The sequence below is a fragment of the Larus michahellis genome, chromosome 7 (genome assembly GCF_964199755.1).
Source record: "Larus michahellis chromosome 7, bLarMic1.1, whole genome shotgun sequence".
NCBI classification, from domain to species: Eukaryota; Metazoa; Chordata; class Aves; order Charadriiformes; family Laridae; genus Larus; species Larus michahellis.
In genome coordinates, this window is record NC_133902.1 from 36,009,475 (window position 1) to 36,032,220 (window position 22,746).

The window sequence follows — 22,746 nt, forward strand, 5'->3', positions numbered from 1 at the left end:
AACAATTGGCTAGGTAGTCATTTTGCAGAAGGAGATCTGAGGGTTGTGGTGAATCACTCGCTGAATCAGCAGTGTCATGCTGTTGCAAAATGGCAATCTGGGAGTTATAAACAGGATTATAGCCTGTATGCCTCATAAAAATATTCCTTTTGCTCTGCGTTGATAATGCCTTTACCAGAATACAGCACCAAAAAGTAGTAAGTCAATTGGAGAGAATCTAGAGAAGAAAAATGAAAATGCTCAGAAGTCTAAAAATCTTTACTTCTGTGGAAAAAAGAAGAGAGTTAGATTTAGACAATCTAGAAAAGAGATTGTTTATGGAAGACATAGTAAAAGACTTCAAATAAGTAAATAGGTGTTGCAAAGAGAAGAGAGTAAACTTTGCTTTATCTGCCTGGTCAATGGGACAAGAATTACTGGACTTAAATTGCAATAAGGAAATTTCAGGTTAGGTAGTGGAAAAGGTTTCTAACTGTACAGATGGAGAAGGACTGTAATATATTACTGAAGAAAGTTGTCAAACCTATGTGAAAGGTGGTATTTTAAGAACAAGTTGGACAAATTTCTGTGGAGAAGGGGTATGAATTCCCTGACTGGGTAAAATTCCTTCCAGTCCTATTTTTTGACATTCTAACATTCAGCTAGAATGTTTTGTGAATTAAAAGTTAACACAAAGGTCTATTGTAAGACTCTGAAGTGTTTTCAAAGTAAGAAAGCCAATATGTTGCTGCTGGCTGTATTATTATTTTCTGTCAAAACTACATTGTTAAATGGTTAAGAGTGAATTACTGACAATTGGCTATGAGGTAGCATTTATCACTCCAGTTCACAGAACTGGATTTCTAATTGATTTTTTTTTTTTGAGAGGTAACAAGCTACCAACAAATCCGCAGTTGTTCACAGAGTTTTGTAAATCATGAAATTAATTTCAATTTAGTATTTCTTAAATAGGAAAAACATGGAGAACATTTAATTGAAAAGATGCATTGCTTTTATCATTTGAGACATGAAGGCTTGTCTTACGAATACTTATTTTGATGATGCTGTTCTATTATGTCACCACATTTAAAAAAAAAAAAACAAAAAACAACAAAACAAAAAAACCCCAAAGATAATGCAGAAACCCTGTCTGCCCCATCTGAAGTGACATAAAATAAAATTAAACCCTCCTGGGAGTAATTTTGAGCACAGATTAAGGTAAGACCCCAAATCCATATATTTTTATTTATATCTGGGGAACTATGGATTTTTAAACTGTAAATTTGGGGACCAAATTCCATGTTGCTTTACAGTATTTTGTAGCTAAGCTCATATTCACCAAGTTTTTATTTTGTTTTAATTTCAGATAAATATGAGAGAGAAGCCAGTAAATATTGGAACGAATTTTACAAGACTCATAAAAATAACTTTTTCAAGGATCGCAATTGGCTATTTCTGGAATTTCCAGAAATTCTTCCAGAAAAAAGGAGACAAGAGTTGAAAACAGAAGAAAGATCTTTGGAACACACACAAAAAAATAGTACCAACAGTTTTTCACACAAAAATGAAATGTTTGAGGAAGGAGAAAAATATTGGAAGAAAAATTATGGAGGTGGTTCTACTTCTGTACAAGGATATGTATATAACAAAAACCAAGCAAAATCTCTCACTGACAATCCTCAGGGTAAAAACTGTGGAGAAGAACTTGGCAGGCTAGAATCCTTCCCTGGTAGTGATGCCACTTACAGAATATTAGAGGTAATGCACTGCAAATGTTCTACTGTCATATAAAACTCCACTTAATTGCTCAAAAGCTGAATAAAAACTCTTAGTAAGTATCCAGACATTTCAGCCTGGAGAAGAGAAGGCTCGAGGGAGACCTATAGCAGCCTGCCAGTACCTAAAGGGGGCCTACAGGAGAGATGGGGAGGGACTCTTTATCAGGGAGTGTAGTGATAGGGTGAGGGATAACGGTTTTAAACTGGAAGAGGGAAGATTTAGATTAGAGTTTAGGAAGAAATTCTTTACTGCGGGAGTGGTGAGACACTGCAACAGGTGGCCCAGGGAAGCTGTGGCTGCCCCATCCCTGGAGGTGTTCAAGGCCAGGCTGGATGGGGCTTTGAGCAGCCTGATCTAGTGGGAGGTGTCTCTGCCCAGGGCAGGGGGTTGGAAGGACATGATCTTTAAGGTCCCTTCCAACCCGAACCATTCTATGATTCTATGAAAGTAAACATTTAGAATTTGACATACTACGTTTGTTTATGGCAGAAACTTTCAGAGAAACTTGGAGTCTGTGCTTTGTTTTCCCTTTAAAGTTTCTCCCAAATCAGAATTTAGGGCTGGATTGTCGGGGTCCTTTTTTGCTGGAAGCTGGGTTTCTAGTTTCGTAAGGAAAGTGCTCTGTCTTAAAGTGCAAGTACTTGACACGTTCTTATCAAATGGTGAAATCGGACAAGAATATTGCATTTTCCTATGCAGTGTGAGAGATGGAATCTCTCTTAAATTTAGAAAGACATTGGGGAGAAATGTGATCATAGAAGTGAATTGAGAATTGTAGTATGAGCTCATTATACCTTTTCTGTCCAACATATCTTCAAGTCTAACGCGTCCTACTTATGAACTAATTTAAAACAAAAATAAAAAAAATAGGTTTTATTTGCTCATTTATTTTAACTTTTTGTTTCTCTTCTGATTTTAGGTTGGTTGTGGTGCTGGAAACAGTGTCTTTCCTATTTTGAAAGTTCTATGGTATGTAGCGCTGGCTTTTCAACTATAAAAGTTCAATTCTTATCTTAATTTTCTTCAAATGTTGGTACTAGACCAGTGCTGCAGGAAGTGTTGAGTGGATTCTTTTACAGCCCTGAAATTGTTATTGCTTGCAGACCACAGATAATGTACATGATACTCCTCATACTGGTCAGCCCTAGTCTTGAGGGGACCATATTTGCTGACAGTGTTTGTCTTCAGGTGCATTCAGACTGATTTCTTGTAGTTAATCTCAGGCAGGTGAAATATTCTCTTGTCTTACCTGTCTTCATAAAGCTAACTGGTATCTCTTCAAAAGGCCAAAATCAGAGGCAGTAGATAATGGCATGTGATCTTCTGGTAAGAAGTTGTATTATTTCTGAATTTGGCTGGTATGCTTTGTCATATTGCTTCAGGTTTTAGTGTCAAGGAAGGCACAAGTCCTGTATTGCATTACTTAATTCCCTGGAACATCTTAATCCATTTAGCTTCAGGTTTTACAAAAAGCTGTTACCAGAGCACATCTTGCCTTCCATGTAGGCAGGAAGGTTTTTTTGGAAAGGCTGTGGGGTTGAAATAGATTTCTTCTTATTCATGCCTCCAAGAGCTTGAGTATGCCACAGTTTGTTATTCTATAAATGAATTTTGATTGCTAGCATCACCACCGTGCAAAAATACTCCATTTTGCAGATATGGAAACAGAGAGCTGGAGGAATTGCGTGATGTACCAGGGGGTCATACATGAAACCTCTTAGTGTAAGCAATGCATCTTCATCCCAAAACAAATGCTTTGCTTTATTCAGCATGTGATGAAAGGGGAGCCCTGTTTCATATGAAAAGTTTGGAAAGTAACACTATATGGGGAAAAGATACCATGTGGCTGTATTAAAAAAGATGAGACACTCTTGTGTTTTCCTCACAGGAGGCATTAGTCATACGTTGGCATTTATCATAACTAGGAATCCACTCATCAGGTGTTTTTCCTGGAGATCTCTATTCTTTTGCAAATCCTTCAGTCAATCACATTGGTTTGTACATTGAACAACTCACGTGTTTGTCATGTATATCACCTGGTGGAAACATCTCTTAGCAGGTTTGGCTTTAAAGTACAGTTGGTTTTACTCTGAATTTAATAATATAAAAATTGCCTTTTTTATGGATATAAAAAGAAGTCAGTGTCAAGTATAAGTGTACCCTAGCTACAAAAAAATTTCTGCTTGGGTCTGTAACATAAAACTGCTTTCCTCTGCCCCCTTTAAAATTTAAGTTATTGCTTTTTAATACCGTGCATTATGAAATCACCATCCAGATGATGCTGTGTCTTTGTTTTAAGTTGACTTTCTACACAGCTCGTATTCTGCTCTAAAAAAATTAAAATAGCATCCTAACTAGTCAATTAGGTAATCAGCTTAACTTTTCCCAAGGGACTGGCTGGGTCCAAAGCCTGGCTGCTTGTCCTTATCCATGATAAATATCTAAACTCATCAGCTCTCATGGTAGGCACAGAGCTGATAGTTTTGCTCAGCAACAAGGATGCAATATATTCTGGTCCACAAGGGTTCTCCTGTTGAGCCCTCAGAGAGGATTCACTAACTCAGCTGAGTATACTATGAGATCATAGAGACACTGCCAGAGTTTATTGATTCCCTTTCTAATGAAACCATCTGTCCAAAATTACAAATATTTTTTAAGAGAGATTAATTGATCATGAGTTGACCATGAGGTTATCCCTCAGTAGGTTTGGAGGGGCTTTCTCTGTTTCTCTTAAATGAATTTTTCGGAGATGAAAAAGATTTCTCCCTTAGAGTTACTGGTATCCGATGAATGGTATGAGGACATTTGCAATTGGCTCAGTTTTGGATGGGGAATGAAGGGAAAACAGTTCTACAGGAAATTCTTATTCATCTTAGCTTTCAAAACAAAGGGGATAATGGAGGGAAACAACCAATACTGCGTAATCTAATCAAAAGCACAGCAAGGTGGGATGTGATAATTCAAACCTCTACAGAACTGTGGATGACTTTTGCAACACCCGACCTCTGCCCAAATCATGTTGCTAATTAAAGTGCATACATGGGCTAATGATAGAGACTTAATGCAGTGCTTCTGTAAGAAAATGTGACCTATTAAATGTGCATTTATGTAATACAACACTAGGACATTGTCATCAATCCTGACAGCCCTCTGTGACCTTCTTTCTTTTCCTTTTCACTTCCTCCCTGACAAGGCTATGATTCTCCTTTTTATACTAACTGCCTGTTGGTATTCTTATGAATTTGTCTGCCCTATTGGTTCATTACAACCTTTGTGGCTTTCCATGTGCTAGACATCAATAAGGCATGCTTGATCAAACCTGTGGAGAACCCCAAAGGGCCCTCTATAGTTCTGTGAACACTGATGTGGACTTTCATCTTTTACAATAATAATTTTTTAACTGATGTTGGTTTTGTTTTCCTAGCAATACACCTGGAACCTTTCTATACTGTTGTGATTTTGCTTCAGGAGCAGTGGAGCTGGTAAAGGTAATTCATATGCTCGCTTTAGAGTACCTTATAAGCCTGTAATTCAGGAGGCTGCCAGGAAGCCGTCTTCATGAAAAAGAACGTGATGGCTTTGACAACTTTTAACTGAAGTTTTCAATATTCCAAAGAACAAAGTCTTACTCTATGCAGGGAGGAATGAATACCATCAGTGAGCTTGCTTCTCAGCTTGAGTAAGATACCAGACAGAATAGGCTTTTATATGAGATGTTTTACAATGCTGAATAATTGAAGAAAAAAAGTTTCTTGAGTCACAGTAAACGTATTAACTACTACTGTTCTCTCTGTGCCTCTTTTCATCTTTTTCCTGACAGTCACATTCGTCCTACAATTCAGCCTGGTGTTCTGCCTTTGTTCATGATGTGTGTGATGATGCTTTGCCCTATCCTTTTCCCGATGAGATCCTGGATGTCATTCTCCTTGTCTTTGTGCTCTCTACTATTCATCCTGACAGGTAAATGAAGACTAAAGGGCGAAGCAAATGGGTTAAATCTCTTTTATCACTGGAGGTTTTCAAGAATAGCAAAAGAAAATGATGAATCTTTAATTTATTATTTAGTAAGCTACGATATATATAAAACAAGGTATTTTAAATGCTGTTTCTCATTTTCAGGCTTCAAGAGAAAAGCTGGTCAGGCTGATTCACTAGTGAGCCTTCTGTCTCCATCAGAATACAAGGGGTATATTGTAACTAAATACACCCCTATTAAAAGTGACAGTGATTCAAGAAAATTACAAATTAAACAAACAGACCGCTAGTCTTCTAGAAGGAAATTATTTTTAGTGATCAAAACCAAACATTCATGATTTAAGACCTTACAATAAGTTGATAAAGACTTAGGTTGCTGATTTAGCCTCATGCAAATGCTTACATGCAGGCTTTTTAAACCAAAATGCATGCAGAATTTTGAAACTTGTTTGAATTAAGAAAACCTGATCTAATTTTCATGCATAGTGTTATGTTGACTGCTGTTAGCCTTGTTATTAATGCCTTTCGATCTCTAATGAACCAAACTTCATGACTGTTAAGGCTGGCTGATTGTGAAAATGCCCTTTTTTAATGGGAAAAAGTGCAAAAGGGGGCATGTAAGTTAAACTTGACTCTTCCTTTAACTAGATCATATGAAGGGAAATACATGCTGTATGTGTGGTAATACATTTATTACTTTAAGAATGTCATTAAAACGGGCTTGTCAAACAGAACAGTATTTGCCTAAGTCTGAGAACTGTTTCCCTGCCTCCCTGCCTAAGTTATTAATGATTAGCTTTACAGAAAAATCTTTCCCATATAGGATATTACTCCTTCCTGTTTGTTCAGAGATGAGCACATGAGTCATGCAAAGCCTGGTCCAGATTTCAAAAACAATTCAAGCAGTAGATTTCAGATCTCTGTAACTGTGGTGATGCTGCCAGGAAGAAATTGGACAATAGAGATGCATTCATTCAATCACTTTGCCTGTGGAAGCAGTAATCAGATGTTCTGTCAGAATTTCTGTGGATCTTTTTCTATTACTCATTTGGGAATGTGTTCATCAGTTTTGGGGTTTGTTGTGTGTTGTTTTTGTTGGTTTTTTTTTACTCCCTGCGTCAGCATCTAAAGGCTGACATAGATGCGCGCGCGTGTGTGTATACACACATACGATTTCTGTGTAATTATCTGTGTTGTAAGACCCACTTTCCAAAGATTTGTTAGTCATTACTGTCATCTTGTAGAATTAAAGTGACTGTGTAAAGGTAAATGTAATCCAGATCTATCTTGCTCAGTATACATTTTTTCTGGAAACTTTGAAAGTGGAAAATGAAAAAGAAAACCAAGAGAATGATGATGCAGAACTTACATACTTTGGAGACCTGGAAAATATACATGAGAGGGACACATTTGTATTTAGCACAGTTGTTACTTAGTGATTTCTCTTCAGGCTATTGTGTTTAGTTTTTGATAATTTCTAGTCTTCTACTGCATTTTTAGCACACTTCAATTCTGCTAGAAGTCCCCTCTAAAAGTTGGTTGTAGAATTTGAAAGGTATTAAACTTTCTTCAAGCTATATAATTAATGTGCTCTAGTCCTGCAGGATGAGATTTCTCAAAGTACTTTCACTTTTCGTGCATGTACATTTTTTCTGTTTGTGCAAAACTTATGTTTATATGGGCAAAGTCTGTAATTCTGTGCATAACTACCTGTCTCGAACAGTCTCTTAGGTGGTGCTGCCTTTTCTGTCTGTGGCAGCACACCTTGGTTGCCTGTGTTGACCATGAGCAAACAGGACAACTTTTAAAGCACTTGGCTTCCTCTAAGGGAATTCCATGCTTAAAAAATGTATGCTACTTTTTGTTCTTGTTTGTTTGTAAATAAGATACTATTTTCTGCTGAACCACCTATGAATTCCGTCCCTTAAAAATCAAGGTAAGATGCCTGCACTGTTGTTGCAAAAGGACAAAATTGCATTAGTGATTGAATTCTGACATTCTTCGGGCAAGGGGATAAAGCCACCTGAGAGACAGGGATGGTGTAACATGTTCTCTTGGTACACGGTCATGGTATGCTGGTTTTGTATAGTTAAGTAGGACTTACTCTTCTTTAGCGCTTTTCAGATGCAGCACTCTGCCTTTCCTTTCCATTCATTTAGCATTCACTCTGGCTCCACATCTTCTACATGGTCTATACTCTCCCCTGTGGGAGGAAGGGTTGAATTAGACAAGTGGATTTTTCTACGTTGCAGCATGCCAGGTGCAAACTGTCTTTTATTGTCTTTCATGAATGTGGAAAACCTAAGTCCTCTGTTTATTCTGAAAGAGTGAGGCAAATCCAAGCCATCATTCATTATTAATGTATTTTGCAGAGTAATGCAAATGTATTTATAAGAAGCTCCAAGGTAAGGTTAAAAAGTGAGAATGAAGAAGCTCTGATCTAGTGAAGGGGAAAGAGTATTGCCTATGGTATTTTTTCCTATCATACATACAGCAGGCTGGTGTAACCTTGATAAGGAAGAGCTGATGCTAGATATCACCAAGATTCACAAACTTGTCATCATTTTGGAGGATGCAGACTTTCCTCCTCTAACTAGCCATATCTCCAGATGGAGTTCTGCCAGATTCCTCTCTTGAGGTACTACTCAGATTCTTCTTCCCATCCTCAAGATGGTGTGGAGATACTGATTTTGTGTGTAGGACCAGTACCTCCATAAGGAAGTTAGATCAGTTTTTGTCTGCCTTCCAGGCCCTTGATTTTGCTATGTAGAGCAAGAAGACTCAGTCTAGCTCACCGATGCATGTAGCGAACTGCTCATTCATTGCTTGTCATATATCTGCCCGACCTCCATCCTTGAGATTCTAGTGGAGTGAAGGAGAAAGGCTCCTTTTCTCTTTCCAGTTTGCATTCTCTTACAGTTCCTTTTAAATTTTTGGTTTAGAGTCTTTTTTTTTTTTTTTAAAGAGTTCTTCCTGTTCAGTAGTGTCTGGCCTTTTTATAATAAATATAGACACATCTTCTCACTGTAGTTTTGGAAATCTGTGTATAATCCAAGCATCTAGGGAAAAAAAAAAAAGTTAAGTTTGTAAATTTCACCAGTATCCCATCTATTTTCTAAGGATGCAAGGGGTTGTAAATAGGTTGGCTAAACTACTGAAACCTGGAGGAATGTTGTTATTTCGAGACTATGGAAGATATGATACAGCTCAACTTCGTTTTAAAAAAGGTAATTCCTGAATGTTTTTGTAATGCTTTTTGTCACTTTAATTCTTTTGGAAAAAAAGTTACGTGTCCTTTTTCATTACTGCTCTAATTTCTTAGGTCATTGCTTGTCAGAAAATTTTTACGTACGAGGAGATGGAACCAGAGTATATTTCTTTACCAAAGGTATGAAATGGTACAGTTTTATAGAAAGGATTATGTGTCTCTGAAGATTATTTGGGTTATAAAAGCTCATCTTAGAACAGAAATCTAAAGGTTTTATTGGCTTTTTAAAAAATTCTCTGCTTTTACAAAGCCCAAAGCTAACTGTTGTAAGAAAATAATTCCATTTATATGTACATAACAGGGTTGCATCTGGGGTCCTGCAAGATTGCTTGCAGACATCACTGGAATTTCTCTCTGTCTAAGCATCTTGTGTCTAATGGTATGCTCAAATTCTGTTATTTAAAGATGTATTTTATTTGTTTCTTAGAACATGAGATAAACGTACTTGGAAGGGCAATTGGTAGCAGTGCTCTGATATTTTGTTCTGCTATGTTGGTGATTCTGAGCTGTGAGGCCGCTCCTTCTGCAGGAGCTAAACTTAAATTCCTGATTATGGATACTATTCCTTTTTGCCCGTCCACTCACTTGTTTCTGTCGTCAGTTAGCTCAGACTGGTATATTTTAGCCCAGCTACCAGAAACTGTGAAAGTGAGCATCGTGGTACTATTTTTTTTTTTTTCCTTCTTACTCTCTGCAACTTAGACTGTAAGCAATAAAGATGGATCAGGATTTATCCCAGTCTGAGTAATTTTAGAAGTGAGAGGAGGATCTGGGACATGTATGGGAAATCACTTGAATTCAAAGAGCTTTCTCAGTTTTTAAATTTCGTGGTTTGTGCTTACTCATGACAAAGAAGCTTCCAGTTTTCCAGTGGTGACTGACAAGGAGATAATGATGGTGGGATAAATGTGTGGATTGTCATTTGGCAGATGAAGTAGCTCTATCTGGATAATATGTGAACAGTGACCAAATGGCATACATTTGTTCTTCTCAACTCTGGCATACTGAACCCTCTGAAGAAAGGAGATCTATGAATGCCATGAGTAATAACCAATGTGGTTTGGGCCTCAACATAGCATTTTTTTACTGTAATATAAATTGAGAGCTATGAAAATGAATTTCTAAGAGAAGACTTCTTACAGGCAGTTTCCTTGATCTTGCAAATCACAAAACAGATTTATTTCCATCTTTGGTCAAACTGCAGGTTGTTAATTAACACATTCTACAAATGTTTTTTGGGTTTTTTTTAATTACAATAATTCTTCGTATGAGAAAATAGATGAGGTATGGAACATGTTCAACTTGGCTGGATTAACTGAAGTACAGAATTTAGTTGATCGACGATTACAAGTAAACAGGAAGAAAAAAGTGAAAATGCAGAGAGTTTGGATACAAAGCAAGTTCCAAAAACCATTGCTTCTATCTCTGAATAATCCTGAAGAAACCACCGAAAGGCACACTTATAGATAATCGTACCACGAACTCCAGAAACTGAAGCAAATTTGAGTACGTATATTTCCTATAAATCTTGTGTTAGCCACTGAAAAGGAGAAATATATTGAACTGAAAACTTTCCCCTGATATTTTTGTAAATGTATGTGTGTGAAAATGATTGGGGGGGAGAAGGGGGGGAAGGCATTTCTGACTTCTGCTTTATGTGCAATAAAGGGATATGCATTTATGTGGTCATAACTGTGACCAGGCACTATTTTACTTCCTTGAATATGAATGGTCAATAAGAATAAGCATGTATCTTGTTCCTGCTGAAATTCACCATATGTAAAAAGTTTTAGACTGAAGCATAATTGTTTCAGAGATTTAGAGAAACAGAGTATGTTCTCACTACAACCTGTGCTGTGTTAATTTCTGAGTCATGTCTCTTAACCACTGTGTGTCTTGCAACTGTATTTCCTCTTGGGCGGGGGGAAATTTTGTGGTGCATAAATAATGAAGACAAAATCTCTTTCTGATTTGCATGTAAGTTATCATTTCATACTAACTGCATGTGACATGCGTAGGTATCAAATTAGTCAGTGATTGGCATCCTCGACTGCGGCTGACCTATTCGTCTGAAGTCTCCACTTTTCCATCTATTTGCTCATCAGAAACATGCCAAACTCAAGTTCCTGTAACAGCTTAGTGACATATACAGTGTCTTTAAAGTGCTGTAGGTTGTAAACTGAACATCATTTAGAAAAGATTTGCCAAAATGTCAAAACAGCGCTGAAACCAAATAGTTAACATTTGCCTGGATAAATACAAGCATTATTTTTATGATATGTCAGATACGCTAGAGGGAGGGGCAAAAAGAGTAGTCCAGAGTACATTTTATTAATATTGCTATGGGGTAATGTAATCACACTAAAATGGCGATCTACATAGCAGCTGAGATATTTTTGTTGTTTACAGAGAGAGATTACTTCCTTACGGCTTGAGTCTTAGAAAAAAGACACAATGCTTTTGTATTGACCTGTGGAAAGACAGCAAAAGGACAGGACTACACTAGTACCTTAAGGGCTTTTAAGAAGAAAACCAAAACGCAAACAGTTTTCAGATGCAGACCATGATACTGAGGCAGTTTAGCTAGTATTTAAAGATGCCGCTTCTGCTATTTAAATGTAATTTTGCAATCACTTAGCCACAAGGAGGAGAGGACAAGAAACAGGCAGATGAATAAAATAAATCTCTTACTTCAACAAGGATATAGAATGCATGTAATCTATAACATGCATGCAGTTTTGATTGCCATTAATATAGTGAAACTCTCAAAGTATCTTTTCTTGCTTTTGTTTTAGTCTGAAGGGTAAGCATGTCACAGCTAACAACCCATTTTTTTGCAAGTTATTAGCTGCTAAGCTAAGTAGAACTGATTGTCTTCTAGAAAAAAACAAATTCTCTAAATTTAGATGCTAAGTATCTTCATCCCCTTTGACAAGATGAGGGACCTGCTTAATTTCCATAAACCCAGATCTGTTTCAAGAATGAGGTGCAATAAAGGGTCTTTGAAGGTAGGATCTGATCCTGCATTTCTAGTGTATTCTAAATTCCCATTAGAGTAAGATACTGTTTTATGAATCAAGTGGCTTAGGAAGCTTTGGTTAGCGATGTCATTATTGTAACCTGCAATAAAACTCCTGTGGTATAAATCAAAGGTTAAAACATAGCTGTGTTTCTTCAAGCCCTAAGTCTTAAGAGACTGTAGCATCTCCATGGGAAATGTAAATAAATATCTGCTTATAGTTTAATAAGGTTGCTACCCTGTGCTATTAATCGTGACTTCTGAGTACGCGTAGCTCTTAGTCTGGTACAAAGCATTTTCAGTTGTAGAATTTTCCAGGGGGGCGATGGTGATAAGCTCTTGAGCATCACACAGTTTTATTCACGTGTGTGATGTGGGTTTTCGATGTGTAGAGGCTAATGCAATGTTTGCTTTGGCTCTCACACTGATATGTTGATTCTGGCAAGGTTTTAATATGCTATGTTGTTAGTTTGACAAAAATGTGACATCAGAAGAAACCAAACCCTGAATTCTCATGTGGCCCTGAGCAAAATTGACTTTCTCTCCCGCACCTTGCAGCGAAAGTATTGGCTGCCTTTTTTAGAATAATGGTGCCTGTTTTAGGAGTAGTAAGATCAGCTACTATTAGTAGGTGTAGAATATCCACTGTAAAGTGAACTGTAATTAGTCTGAACAGTTGTAAGATTGATAAAAGGGGAAATGGACAAAGACATCGTTCCCGATAAGAACTTTTGAATCTAAGTAGGACTTTCTGTATTTTGGCTTCGTGACATTTCAGTTTTCAAAAAGCTCAATCAAGGGCATATTTTTTTTAAATACTTTCAAATTTTCTGTATTGGTTGGGAAAACTAATATTACAATATTGGCAAAAGAAAGGCAGAAAAGTAGAACTACTGAAATAAAAGAAAGAATAGAGGCACAGACAACTATATAGGAAATGCAGTTTAAAATGCCTTATTGTTAATTAATTTCTGGGGGAAAGAAAAATTAGGGTATTGCAAACAAAGCATGCCCAGTATAGAAAATGGCTGTAAGTTTTACTTTTGAAATCTGAAGTTACTTCTTTAATCAGATACCTACCTGAAATCTCTAATGATATAAGTTTGTAGAAATGCATATTATATAAATGCTAAATGTTTTAATTGTTAATTGCAAATGATTTTTTTTTTTTGGTTCAGCACGACTTCCTATGCTGGTAAAGCAGACTTGTGAATGTATTCAAATGGCAGTTAGAGAAAGATAATCTTGTTAGAATTGAGCTTTGGCTTCATTGGCTTTGGCTTGCTGTATTGATAGTGTGTACTTTTTGTCTGTCTCCACTGGTATTGCATTACATTTATGTACAGAGATACATGAGAGCGGTACTTACTGATTTAGACCTTGCTTAGTTTTTAAGCAAGTACAAGACAGCTATAAAGTAAAGAAAGCAACCAGCCTTTTTTCCTACACTAATTTTGAAGCATTCAGTCAATAACAATTAACTAATGTAAAAAAATGTTGGTTTTTTTTCCAGCAAAACCAAGGCCAGATGCTTGTGCCATATCTACAAATCCACGGAATCTGAAGAGGACAACCAAAACTCAGGGCAGACAGGGAGACAGCAGGAACCCTAGTGACACTGGGGAAAAGTTTCTTGTATTGGAAACTGCTGTCTCTATTTTGTCTTTTGCTTGCGACTCAGCTAATCTGCAGATTCTGCTGTTTAATAATGACTAAAAATTTGTAACAAACCATCCTGAAATTTGTATTAAATGCCAGCGGAAATCACTTAACATAAATTTTGCTGCTTCATTTTGATTTGTGGTGTGATCTTTACTTGCTGCTCCTGTGTGCTCTTTGATCTGTTGACATATGTCTCATTTCTCCTTTTTCCTGTGCGTAGTAGACAATTAAGCAGTTTCCACAGGAGCTATATACACAAACATTTGCAGTAAAGTTTGCTGGCTGGGTTATTTCTAGAATGGAAGCAAGAGTTTTATTTCCTTCTGCACAGAACAGATGGCTTTTTCTTTTTGTGTGAGAACAATGAATTGTATAGATGCTAAATTAATATAGTGGTATTGGCTGTATTTTTAAATTATTTTAAGCCAAATATACCTTAGGGTATGCTGTTTGTAGTGGCAGTGATAATAGTAGACCATTCATACATAAATCATTTCTTCTTCCTAGAGTGTTTTCATAATGGGTGGTTGAACAACCTTGGAAATGAACCATATATACATATTATAAAAATAGTGAACATTGCTATTGTTAATAATACAAGTCACTTTGCCTTTCAGTATCTATAAACTTCTCTCCATGTTTGGAACAAAGATTGGACATGAGGGGGTTTTTTTACATCAGTTGTGTGCCAGTTGCTCTCCTCTTGAGAACCAGCCAGAAACTGGACAAGTCTAAGTCTGCTAAATGCAATTACAGTTAGTATATAGTCAGTAAGAACTACATGTGTTACCATGGATGTCTTGGCAGGTTCTTTGTTGTACCTGCTGGTCTAGGTGTATAGGTCATGCCTGGACTGGGCTCTGAACTGTCTGTCCCGTGACCATCCTCCACCCCTTTGCTAGTACCAAGGAACTGAAAGAACTTGCCTGATTTGAAAGCAAGAGCTATACGGGCAGGAGGGAAGAAAGACGAAGATGCAGCCCAAAGGCAGACAAGAGGAGGAGTGAGTGTTTCCTCTGGGAACTGGAGTAAGAAGGTTGCTTGGATGGAATGACAAAGCAAGGATGAGATGCAGAACTGAATAGGGAACTGAGGAACAGAACACCACGGGCACTGTACAGGGAGAAGATGTGTAACAGGAGACAATGTGGCAGGGTGAGGACATTGGGCCTAGAAATAAAACGGAGAAGGCAAGAGGAAAAAAGGGACTAATCAGTTACAGAAATAGGGTTGAAATCTGGGTAAACAAAGAGATTAGGGTAAGGTTTGGAGGTAGAAAGACCTGTTTTCAAAGTCCTTTTCTCCCAAGTAGTACTGTATTTTCACATCTTAGTGTAATATTATAGGCTTTGTCTTTCATCCGTATGTGCACAATGTATTTCAATTTATTATAAAGATGGAATGTTTCATTTGTTGTAGTTTATATGTGCTGTGCATATGTTTGTAACAGCGCAGGTAGGTTTATGATACACCTGCTTTTGCTTTTTCCTTAGGGAACAGTGTTTTTACCTTCTTTCAAGTAGAACTCTGTAGTGACAGAAGCTATACTCCTAACCTCCTGGGGAGCAAATACAAAAGAATAACAGAAGTGGCTGCATCCTGATCCTGTTCAATCAAGGTAGGACAATTAAATTTACTCCATATGTTCCAATGTTGTCCCACTTAAATCAAGACCATATCTGCAGTTTATCGCCTTGAAGCACCTCCCAATCTAAGTTTCTGTTATACTTGCGTCTGTTCAACAGAACTTAAATGAATTTGTATAAACTAGAAATACAATTTAAAAGGAAAATAGCAGAATAATCTTTAGGTTTTATCTGGGATTACAACAGTTTAGAGAAGGAATATGTTTATTATTTTAAAACTCTCATGGTTCCAGAGGAGCACTCATCCAAGAGACTGAAAATTTAGGTTAATTGTGGTATAATGTACATCATCAAGAATATTAAACCTAATATCCATGTTAGGAAGCTTCGTACACTTAATGTTAGCCAAAGGTATCTTGTCAATTGTTACTGTGCAAAAGGAGTTAGCAACAAGATAGTCCCATTTTCAGAGGATGTTTTATTGATCGGGTTACTGCAGTTTTGAAGGGAACATGAAAGATTAAGAAAGCAAGTGAATTAGTTTAATGATGGCTAAAACCCACTGATGATATACACAATTTAATAAATGCTCAAAGACTAATCTGAGCATTCCTGTGTATTGATACTAAGTGAACTTTTAAGTTCATTAAAAACGCAGACTTGGTGTATGCTGCCAGTTATAAACACAACCAAAATCTTAAAATTTATAAATATGATGTAAAAATATAATGCTATATAGTTATAAATGTGATGTAAAAATAGAATTCTCTATAGCTACTGCACAAATCTGGTGTACAGTCTTCTCTGTAGTGTGTCCCATTCAGCTAGAAAAAAGATGCAGTAGAAATAGATGGTGAAAATTCCTAGAGACAAACAACTTCATATGAGGGCAGGTTAGGGAAATGAATGATACACAATGTGAGGAGGGCGTGTAACATTATGGTTTAGTATTTAGAAGGTCTAGTTTATCCCTTTACACGATATAAAAAGCAAGGTGAATTATTCAGGTTGGCAGGCAACAAACGTACGTTCATAAATATATACAGTGTGCCCTGTAAAAACACAAGGAATCACAATGTTCACAAGGCTAAAAGATTGGTGGGTTACCAAAAATGGGTTATATTAGATTATTCCACTTTTATTTTTATATGTGTGAAAAGGAAAATCTGCATATTTACCATTTAAGAACTTTAAATGCCTCCAATAAAAAAAAAAACAACAATCCTACAACCTTTCTCATTACCTTTTGTGAGATCCTGACATTGCTTACCAGTAGAGCTGGAGAATAAACCTGAATACAAAATGTGTCTGGTAGGCACAGTTTACCGAATTTAAAAAGGAAAAAAAAGAAAAAAAAAAAAAACCACGAAAAAACAGAGGGGAAAGAAGTAGAAAAACAGAGAACATACTAATTGGCATGAGAACATGTAGTCCTGTAGCAATCATACAGCAGTTAGTATTTTATATAGAATGACAAATTCAGTACAGTGCCTGAGAAAGAGGGAGAGACATCAGTCTTACCACACTTCCCTGTCACTTACGACAATATCAATTTAAACTGGCATTTGGACAAGCCAGAAGCCAAAGAGTAAAAGTAATTGGTTTGCTAAAAGAGCATACAATTGATTAATTATGCTTGGGTCAGACTGGCTGTATTGGAGGGTTTCATTGCAGAGCCAACATTCATTTTTTCTTTCTTTAGTGTCAGGCGCGCTCTAGCCTCCATTTCCTCCCAAATAACAAGTGCTCTTTAAATGGAGGAGCTGCATCTTTGAACTTGAATAAAAGGCTTGTTGTGCAGCGAAGGATTTAGCAGATGGGCTTAGAGAATCCGAACCTACCACTAGTCTTTTATTCTACACTAGGAAAAGCTTTGCCATTTTTAATGGCTCTGTTTGCTACATACCCTATTAAGCACAGTAGTCAGATGTCATCCTGTGGAATCGGGCAGCTTAGTTTCCAAAGACATTGATTACGCTCAACAGTGAGAGGATGAGAAAGAGTGGTGGGTGGAGAAGTGAAAAGACAGTGTGAGGCATTTCAAGGAGGAGGCTTGCAGCACTTGCATGTGGGTGACAATCCCTCTGAGAAACAGTTTTCACTCTGAAGTGGAGCAGAGTTGAATCTTCTGCACTTGCTTCAGGTTTAATCTCCTTCCCTGCAAACCACCAGTGCAGCCTGTAGTTAAATGTGCATTTATTTAAAATGAAGAGAAAATAACAGTAGCTTCATCTTTAGAATGGAGCTGTGATTTCACAGAGAGAGACCCTGGCATGTTAATCCCTGGCATAAATGGGTGTAATTCTCAATGACAATGCTAAGCCTGTTTACACAGGGGCTGAGCTAAACCCAAAGATGAAACAATGCTGTTCAAAATCAATCATTTAATCCTTTTTAAATTTTTGTGATCTAACAACCAAGGATGTTTCTGTTAATAAAAAATGGTGTGACAAAGCAGTGATTGTCACTGAGCATGACTTGCTTTGAGATAAAAATTATGACAAACACACTCATAATCTTGTTTTAGATAAACATTTCATCTTGTTATTCAAGAGCGAGTATTAGTGAGTTAAATAAATACCCGGTGATAGTTACTAAACTGTGAAATAAGGTCTATTTTTTACATTGGAAACAGTCTGAGCTAGCTTATACAAAGAGAGATGAACAAAATCACATTGGCAATGTCTATATTTTATTTTGCTGAAGTTTACAAGGAATGAATATAATCAACAGGAACCTTGGTTTTAGTTTCTTTTTATTTTGCATATACTTATTTTAATAACAAATGAAAGCAGATGAAAAAGGAAACTGCATGGCACACAGTCTGCAAAGCATGCATTATTATATCACTTAAGATATGTAACAAACTATTAAACCACACTCTTGTCTTCTGGCATCAATTAGCTTGAGGCAGAGTATCAGAAACAGTAAATATTTATGTTACTTTGAAATAATTAATGTTAATAAAAGGCTTCAGGGTTACTCTGAAAAAAAAATAAAAATCTTTGAATCTTTGACCCAGATTCCCAATGTCATTTACATCAACATAAGTCCAAAGACTCTTAAAGTCTTTGGAGTCTCTTCGAGATAAAGACTAGTTTCTTGCAATTAGAATTCAGATTAACTGGTGCTTAATATTCCTTGTAAAAATAAAAAAGCAAACATAGAAATACAAAAATATTCTGTCAGTAAGAACATCGACGTTAATCATTAAAAACTGAATTCAAAATCAATTGCACAGAGACAATAGCTTTGTTCATTACTTACTTTGTTTAAGGGCTGAAATTTGGTTTGGGTTTAAGATGCTCACATATCTGTGTTTATATTTTAGTGTAGGATAGTCAGAATTTTTTCTCCTACAACATTCTTTAACGGGTAGTATGTATTATGAAACTTGACAACCAACGAGATAAGCATGGTTGAATAAGATAAGTAATTTACAATAGAATGCTTAAGACGTTCACTTTTGCGATGTTTCTCTCTCAAATACTTGAGAAAGTACCTGGGAGAAAGTAGGCTTATTCTTAAATTTAACAGTCCTTTGAAGTCGAAAATAACAAAATTTGTGAAGATAAGATTGAAAAAAACAATAAGGGAAAAAATGGCTATTTTAATGCATTGTCAGGAAGTGAAAACACGTATTTATGTTTCCCTATCTTTTTAGATTTCATAGAAATTGTGTTACTCCATTACCAAAAGACTTTGTGTTGGTATGTGTTTCTAAGGAAATACCGGTAAAGCAGTATAATTTAAACTTATGCTTTGGGCTTCCATTTTTTTCACAATTGTTTATTCTCCTTTTCCTAAATCAGTCCATCAGATTAAAAAAGAAAACAAACATAGCACTCTTGGAAAGCCACAAATTGTTGATGATAATGCAGGCAAATATTAACTGAGTGTTGTTCCCAGTGGATTTTCCTGCCACCTGTGAGATCAAGAATGGGACAGTTCTATCTGCTATGTTACCAGTAGTTTTTTTTATTAGAGGTATACTCTATGTGTCTTTGTGATACTTCATCTCATTTTCCCATCCTTGTTTCCAGCTACCCTACTTTCTGATTTACATTACTAAAGCTTTTGGAGATTCCCAAGTGGAACGTAAGTAAGTATTACTCACATATTATGTACATTATCTAAGTATTACTATTTGTATTCATCAAGAGAATACACACAAAGTTTAACACAAATCTCCACGTGTAACTACATGAACAGTGACAGCTTCGGGCCTCTTGGTTTTCATCCCCAGCTTACTAGGGGAGATCAGCAATGAACGTGCAAACTTTCCCCAGGGGAGCCTAGAGCGACCTTTTTTTATCTCTCTGAGTGCTGCCAACTATTTCAGTACTCCCTGATTATTTTTTTTTTTCATAAAACACAACAAAACAGTTATTGCCAAAGAGAAGCCTAAAGGGTTTGGATTATATACATACATGCATACCTACCTACATCTGTGTGTGTGTCTGTGTGTAAAAATCAAATGAGAGCATAGAGAACATCAGTGGGCTGGGAGGTAGAGAAATGGAAATTGGCTGTCATCCAGTTAAAGAGAAGTCCAGGCATGAGAAAAAAGAAATTCTTTAGAGAGGCATTTATTGTAAGGCAAAAAAGAAAGGTGGTATGCTTAGAAGTTCTTCCTAAAACCAATGGTCATATGAGGTGAGAAGTAAAAGAAAAGTTATCAATGGACTTTCAGCTTTTGGTCTGGAAGAGTGTATAAGCCATAACTTTCATGTTTGGACTTTCTAAGCACTTTTGTACAAGAGGCCTGCTGGGGATCCACATTCTTCTACAGTCAGTATGGGTGCTGAGTCATCAGGAAAGTTGGCCATTTAGCTTTAGGTTTCTAAATATAGAGGTGAACATTTAAAGCCCTAATCTGGGAACAGTGGAGACTCGTATGAAGCTTTGGTGACCTGAATGATTTCATTCTTAACAGTGCTCGTATCGGAACCAGAGCTGTGCCTGTATTACACGTACTCATGAAAATTGTAGCTCCTATGACAAAAACTAATTAATTAAAATTTTTAAATGGTGAACAGAAATATAGAAGAGTGGCAAGTTTCAGTCTCTGCTAAGGATTAAAACTCTCAGGGTAGCTCGCGTGCTCTCACTCTACGCAGAGGAGGGGAAACAAGTAGACTTTGGGGGAAGGAACAGAAGAGCAAGCTAACTTAAGGAAGGAAGCTTAGGTTAAACCTTGGAAGGGGAGAATTTTAACTCTTCAATTGGGTTTTAGCTATTGTGTTCAGCGGGTAAGGAGTATGAGTTTGTGGGAGTCTGCCTGGAAATTGTCAGTTCTCTGAATAAATATTGTCAGAGAAGATTTGTACTAACTTTACCTTTGCAGTTGGTGTATTATACCAACATTGAGTACCTAGGCTGGTGGGTTTTTTTTATTTCTGATGAACTTCTGTATGCTTTGGTCTGTTTGTTTGGGAACTTTGCTAAAATAGGACCTTATTTGATGTTCAAAGTGCTGTGACAGAGAATCAGAATTACAAAAAGGCTTTTTCACTTTCACTATAGATAAATTTGTATAATCCAGTATTGTATAGTTAGAGGTTCCTTCTTAAAAAAGCGAGGTTTTACACTGGTGATTCAGTGAGTTTTTTTGACAATGTTCTGTGCCTTCTGCATAGATCCTACCTGAAGAGATGCTTGCCGAGTGCTTCCCCACCTGAAAACGTGGCGGGGGAGGGAGAAATTCTGTCTGGTCAACAATTCCGTCAGTTTGGCTAAAGGTGTACATTGCCACCGGTGACGATGTGCCTCTGCCAGGGCAGGCCTCAGCCATTGTGCCTGCTGGGTGCCACCAAGGTGCTGTGACTCGCTCCTGGTGCCCTCTGCACGTTTCTGCGTCTGCAGCAGAGGTGCCATCTCCCTACCCAGCTATCAAGGTCTTCCAGGAAAGTGAGTGCTTGAACGAGCTGTGAGGTCTGATGGGTATTGTTCTGGCAGGCCAGGTATGGCCCAGGGGCGTGCCACTGCCTGGCTCTGCTTTACGTGAAGCAAAATCCTTCATTATTTACATCATTTACAGTCCGGGTAGACAAAATTCTTGGTGATTTTTTGAATTAAGGGAAGGATACTTTGCAAGTGGATAGCAGCAGAGGGAAGACTATTTTGAGGGGAAAATATTTTTTTTCTATAAACTTTGTATCAAACTTTCATCCTGAGGACCTATAGTGTGTTTCAAGAGCTGGTTTTTGGTAGGTGAAATAGCTGGAACAGAACTTCTTAACAGGGCGCAAAACACCCTGTAGCTATGTTAAGTGGCAGAGTACTAGCCATTGCATCCAACCTGCGCTGCTTTTGTACAGTGGCACTTCACATGCAGCTGATTGGTTAGTCAAAAAGAAAAAGTCATTACCTTACTGTAAGATGTGAGCTTCAAAATGAGGCTGTGCCCTCATTTTCTATGAGAACTTAAGACATGCAAAGTTTGAGGTTTTAAAAGTTAGTCAGCCATATGTGAGTTACAAAACCACAACGAGTTAGCAACTTACGTTAAAATTTGAAATGAGTATTTTTTTGTTTGCTTCTAGCTCAAAATCAGTTCTATCAGTTTCCTTCCAACGGGTGTAAGACTAAGACAGACAATTTTACAACAAAAGGGGATTTCTTGACAATATTACAGCAGGATGATGAGAAGAATCTGTTTCTGATTAAACCTAGGGTGGAGGACTGCACTGGCACTTGTCTTAAAAGGTACTGTTACTCGCCTGCCCCTAGCTGTAGACTTCTTGTCTGTTGCTCTGCAACACCTGCTAAATTCTTGGAGTTTCTCAGCCGCATGCAGATGGAGTCAAGATCTCTGAGCTCCACAAGATAAATGCCTAACATGTGACCTACAAGTGTATTTCTGCTGCCTGTGATAGATACAAAGAAAGAAGAAAGTCCTGTTTTATTCCACCAGGAGGAAAATCAGTAAATGTATTATCCTACCCTTTATTTGGGACTTTCTAATGTGTTCTTTGGAGAGGACTGAATCCTGCTTTCAATTATGCATGGTATGCTGAAGGTATTGATTTATGACTTTATTACCAGTCTTTATTATAATCCTCTTTATTTTGGGTGCTGTCTTTGCACAGGATCAAAACCAGAATGCGTCTGTTTTTCTTAATTGAACTTCTTACTGTTATGTGTTTATTTTATACCTACAACGTTCAAAACACTATTTCATGTGTGCTACCATTAATATATAATGGATGAGAGCTTGGTACAATTAAAAAATACAGAATGCAGCTGCGAAGAGACAGAGATACGAAATTCAACTTAGTGATTGTCTAAAATAAGAGCCATGATTCCAGCTTAAAATCAAACATTGTGTGACCGATTGCTACATTTCATTTGAAACTTGTATGAAAAGAAACATGGAAAATACAAAGTATTTCCTGTCTCCACAAAACTGCTAGAGCTTCTTTTCTCCGGTGGAAGTGACCTCGCGGTGTCTTTAACAGTGGGATGTACCCAGTTAG

At 37.1% G+C, this 22,746-nt stretch overlaps 1 protein-coding gene across 10 annotated transcripts in view; it reads left to right on the plus strand.

Moving 5' to 3' along the window:
- The window catches only part of METTL8 (methyltransferase 8, tRNA N3-cytidine), a 124,324-nt gene that overhangs the window by 84,087 nt on the left and 17,491 nt on the right, over positions 1–22,746 (plus strand). For 3 of the 10 annotated variants that reach the window (XM_074595430.1, XM_074595432.1, XM_074595431.1), the window contains 8 exons: positions 1,346–1,737; positions 2,678–2,727; positions 5,183–5,246; positions 5,579–5,718; positions 8,854–8,960; positions 9,056–9,121; positions 10,281–10,507; positions 13,534–13,816. In XM_074595430.1, coding sequence (XP_074451531.1) covers positions 1,346–1,737; positions 2,678–2,727; positions 5,183–5,246; positions 5,579–5,718; positions 8,854–8,960; positions 9,056–9,121; positions 10,281–10,471 — 1,010 coding nt within the window. In that variant the 3' untranslated portion in view covers positions 10,472–10,507; positions 13,534–13,816. Of the gene's footprint in view, positions 1–1,345; positions 1,738–2,677; positions 2,728–5,182; positions 5,247–5,578; positions 5,719–5,877; positions 7,012–8,853; positions 8,961–9,055; positions 9,122–10,280; positions 10,508–13,533; positions 15,099–15,175; positions 15,301–19,311; positions 19,371–22,746 lie in introns of those variants that run through there. The other 7 variants (XM_074595436.1, XM_074595438.1, XM_074595437.1 and 4 more) reach the window with 5 other exon arrangements.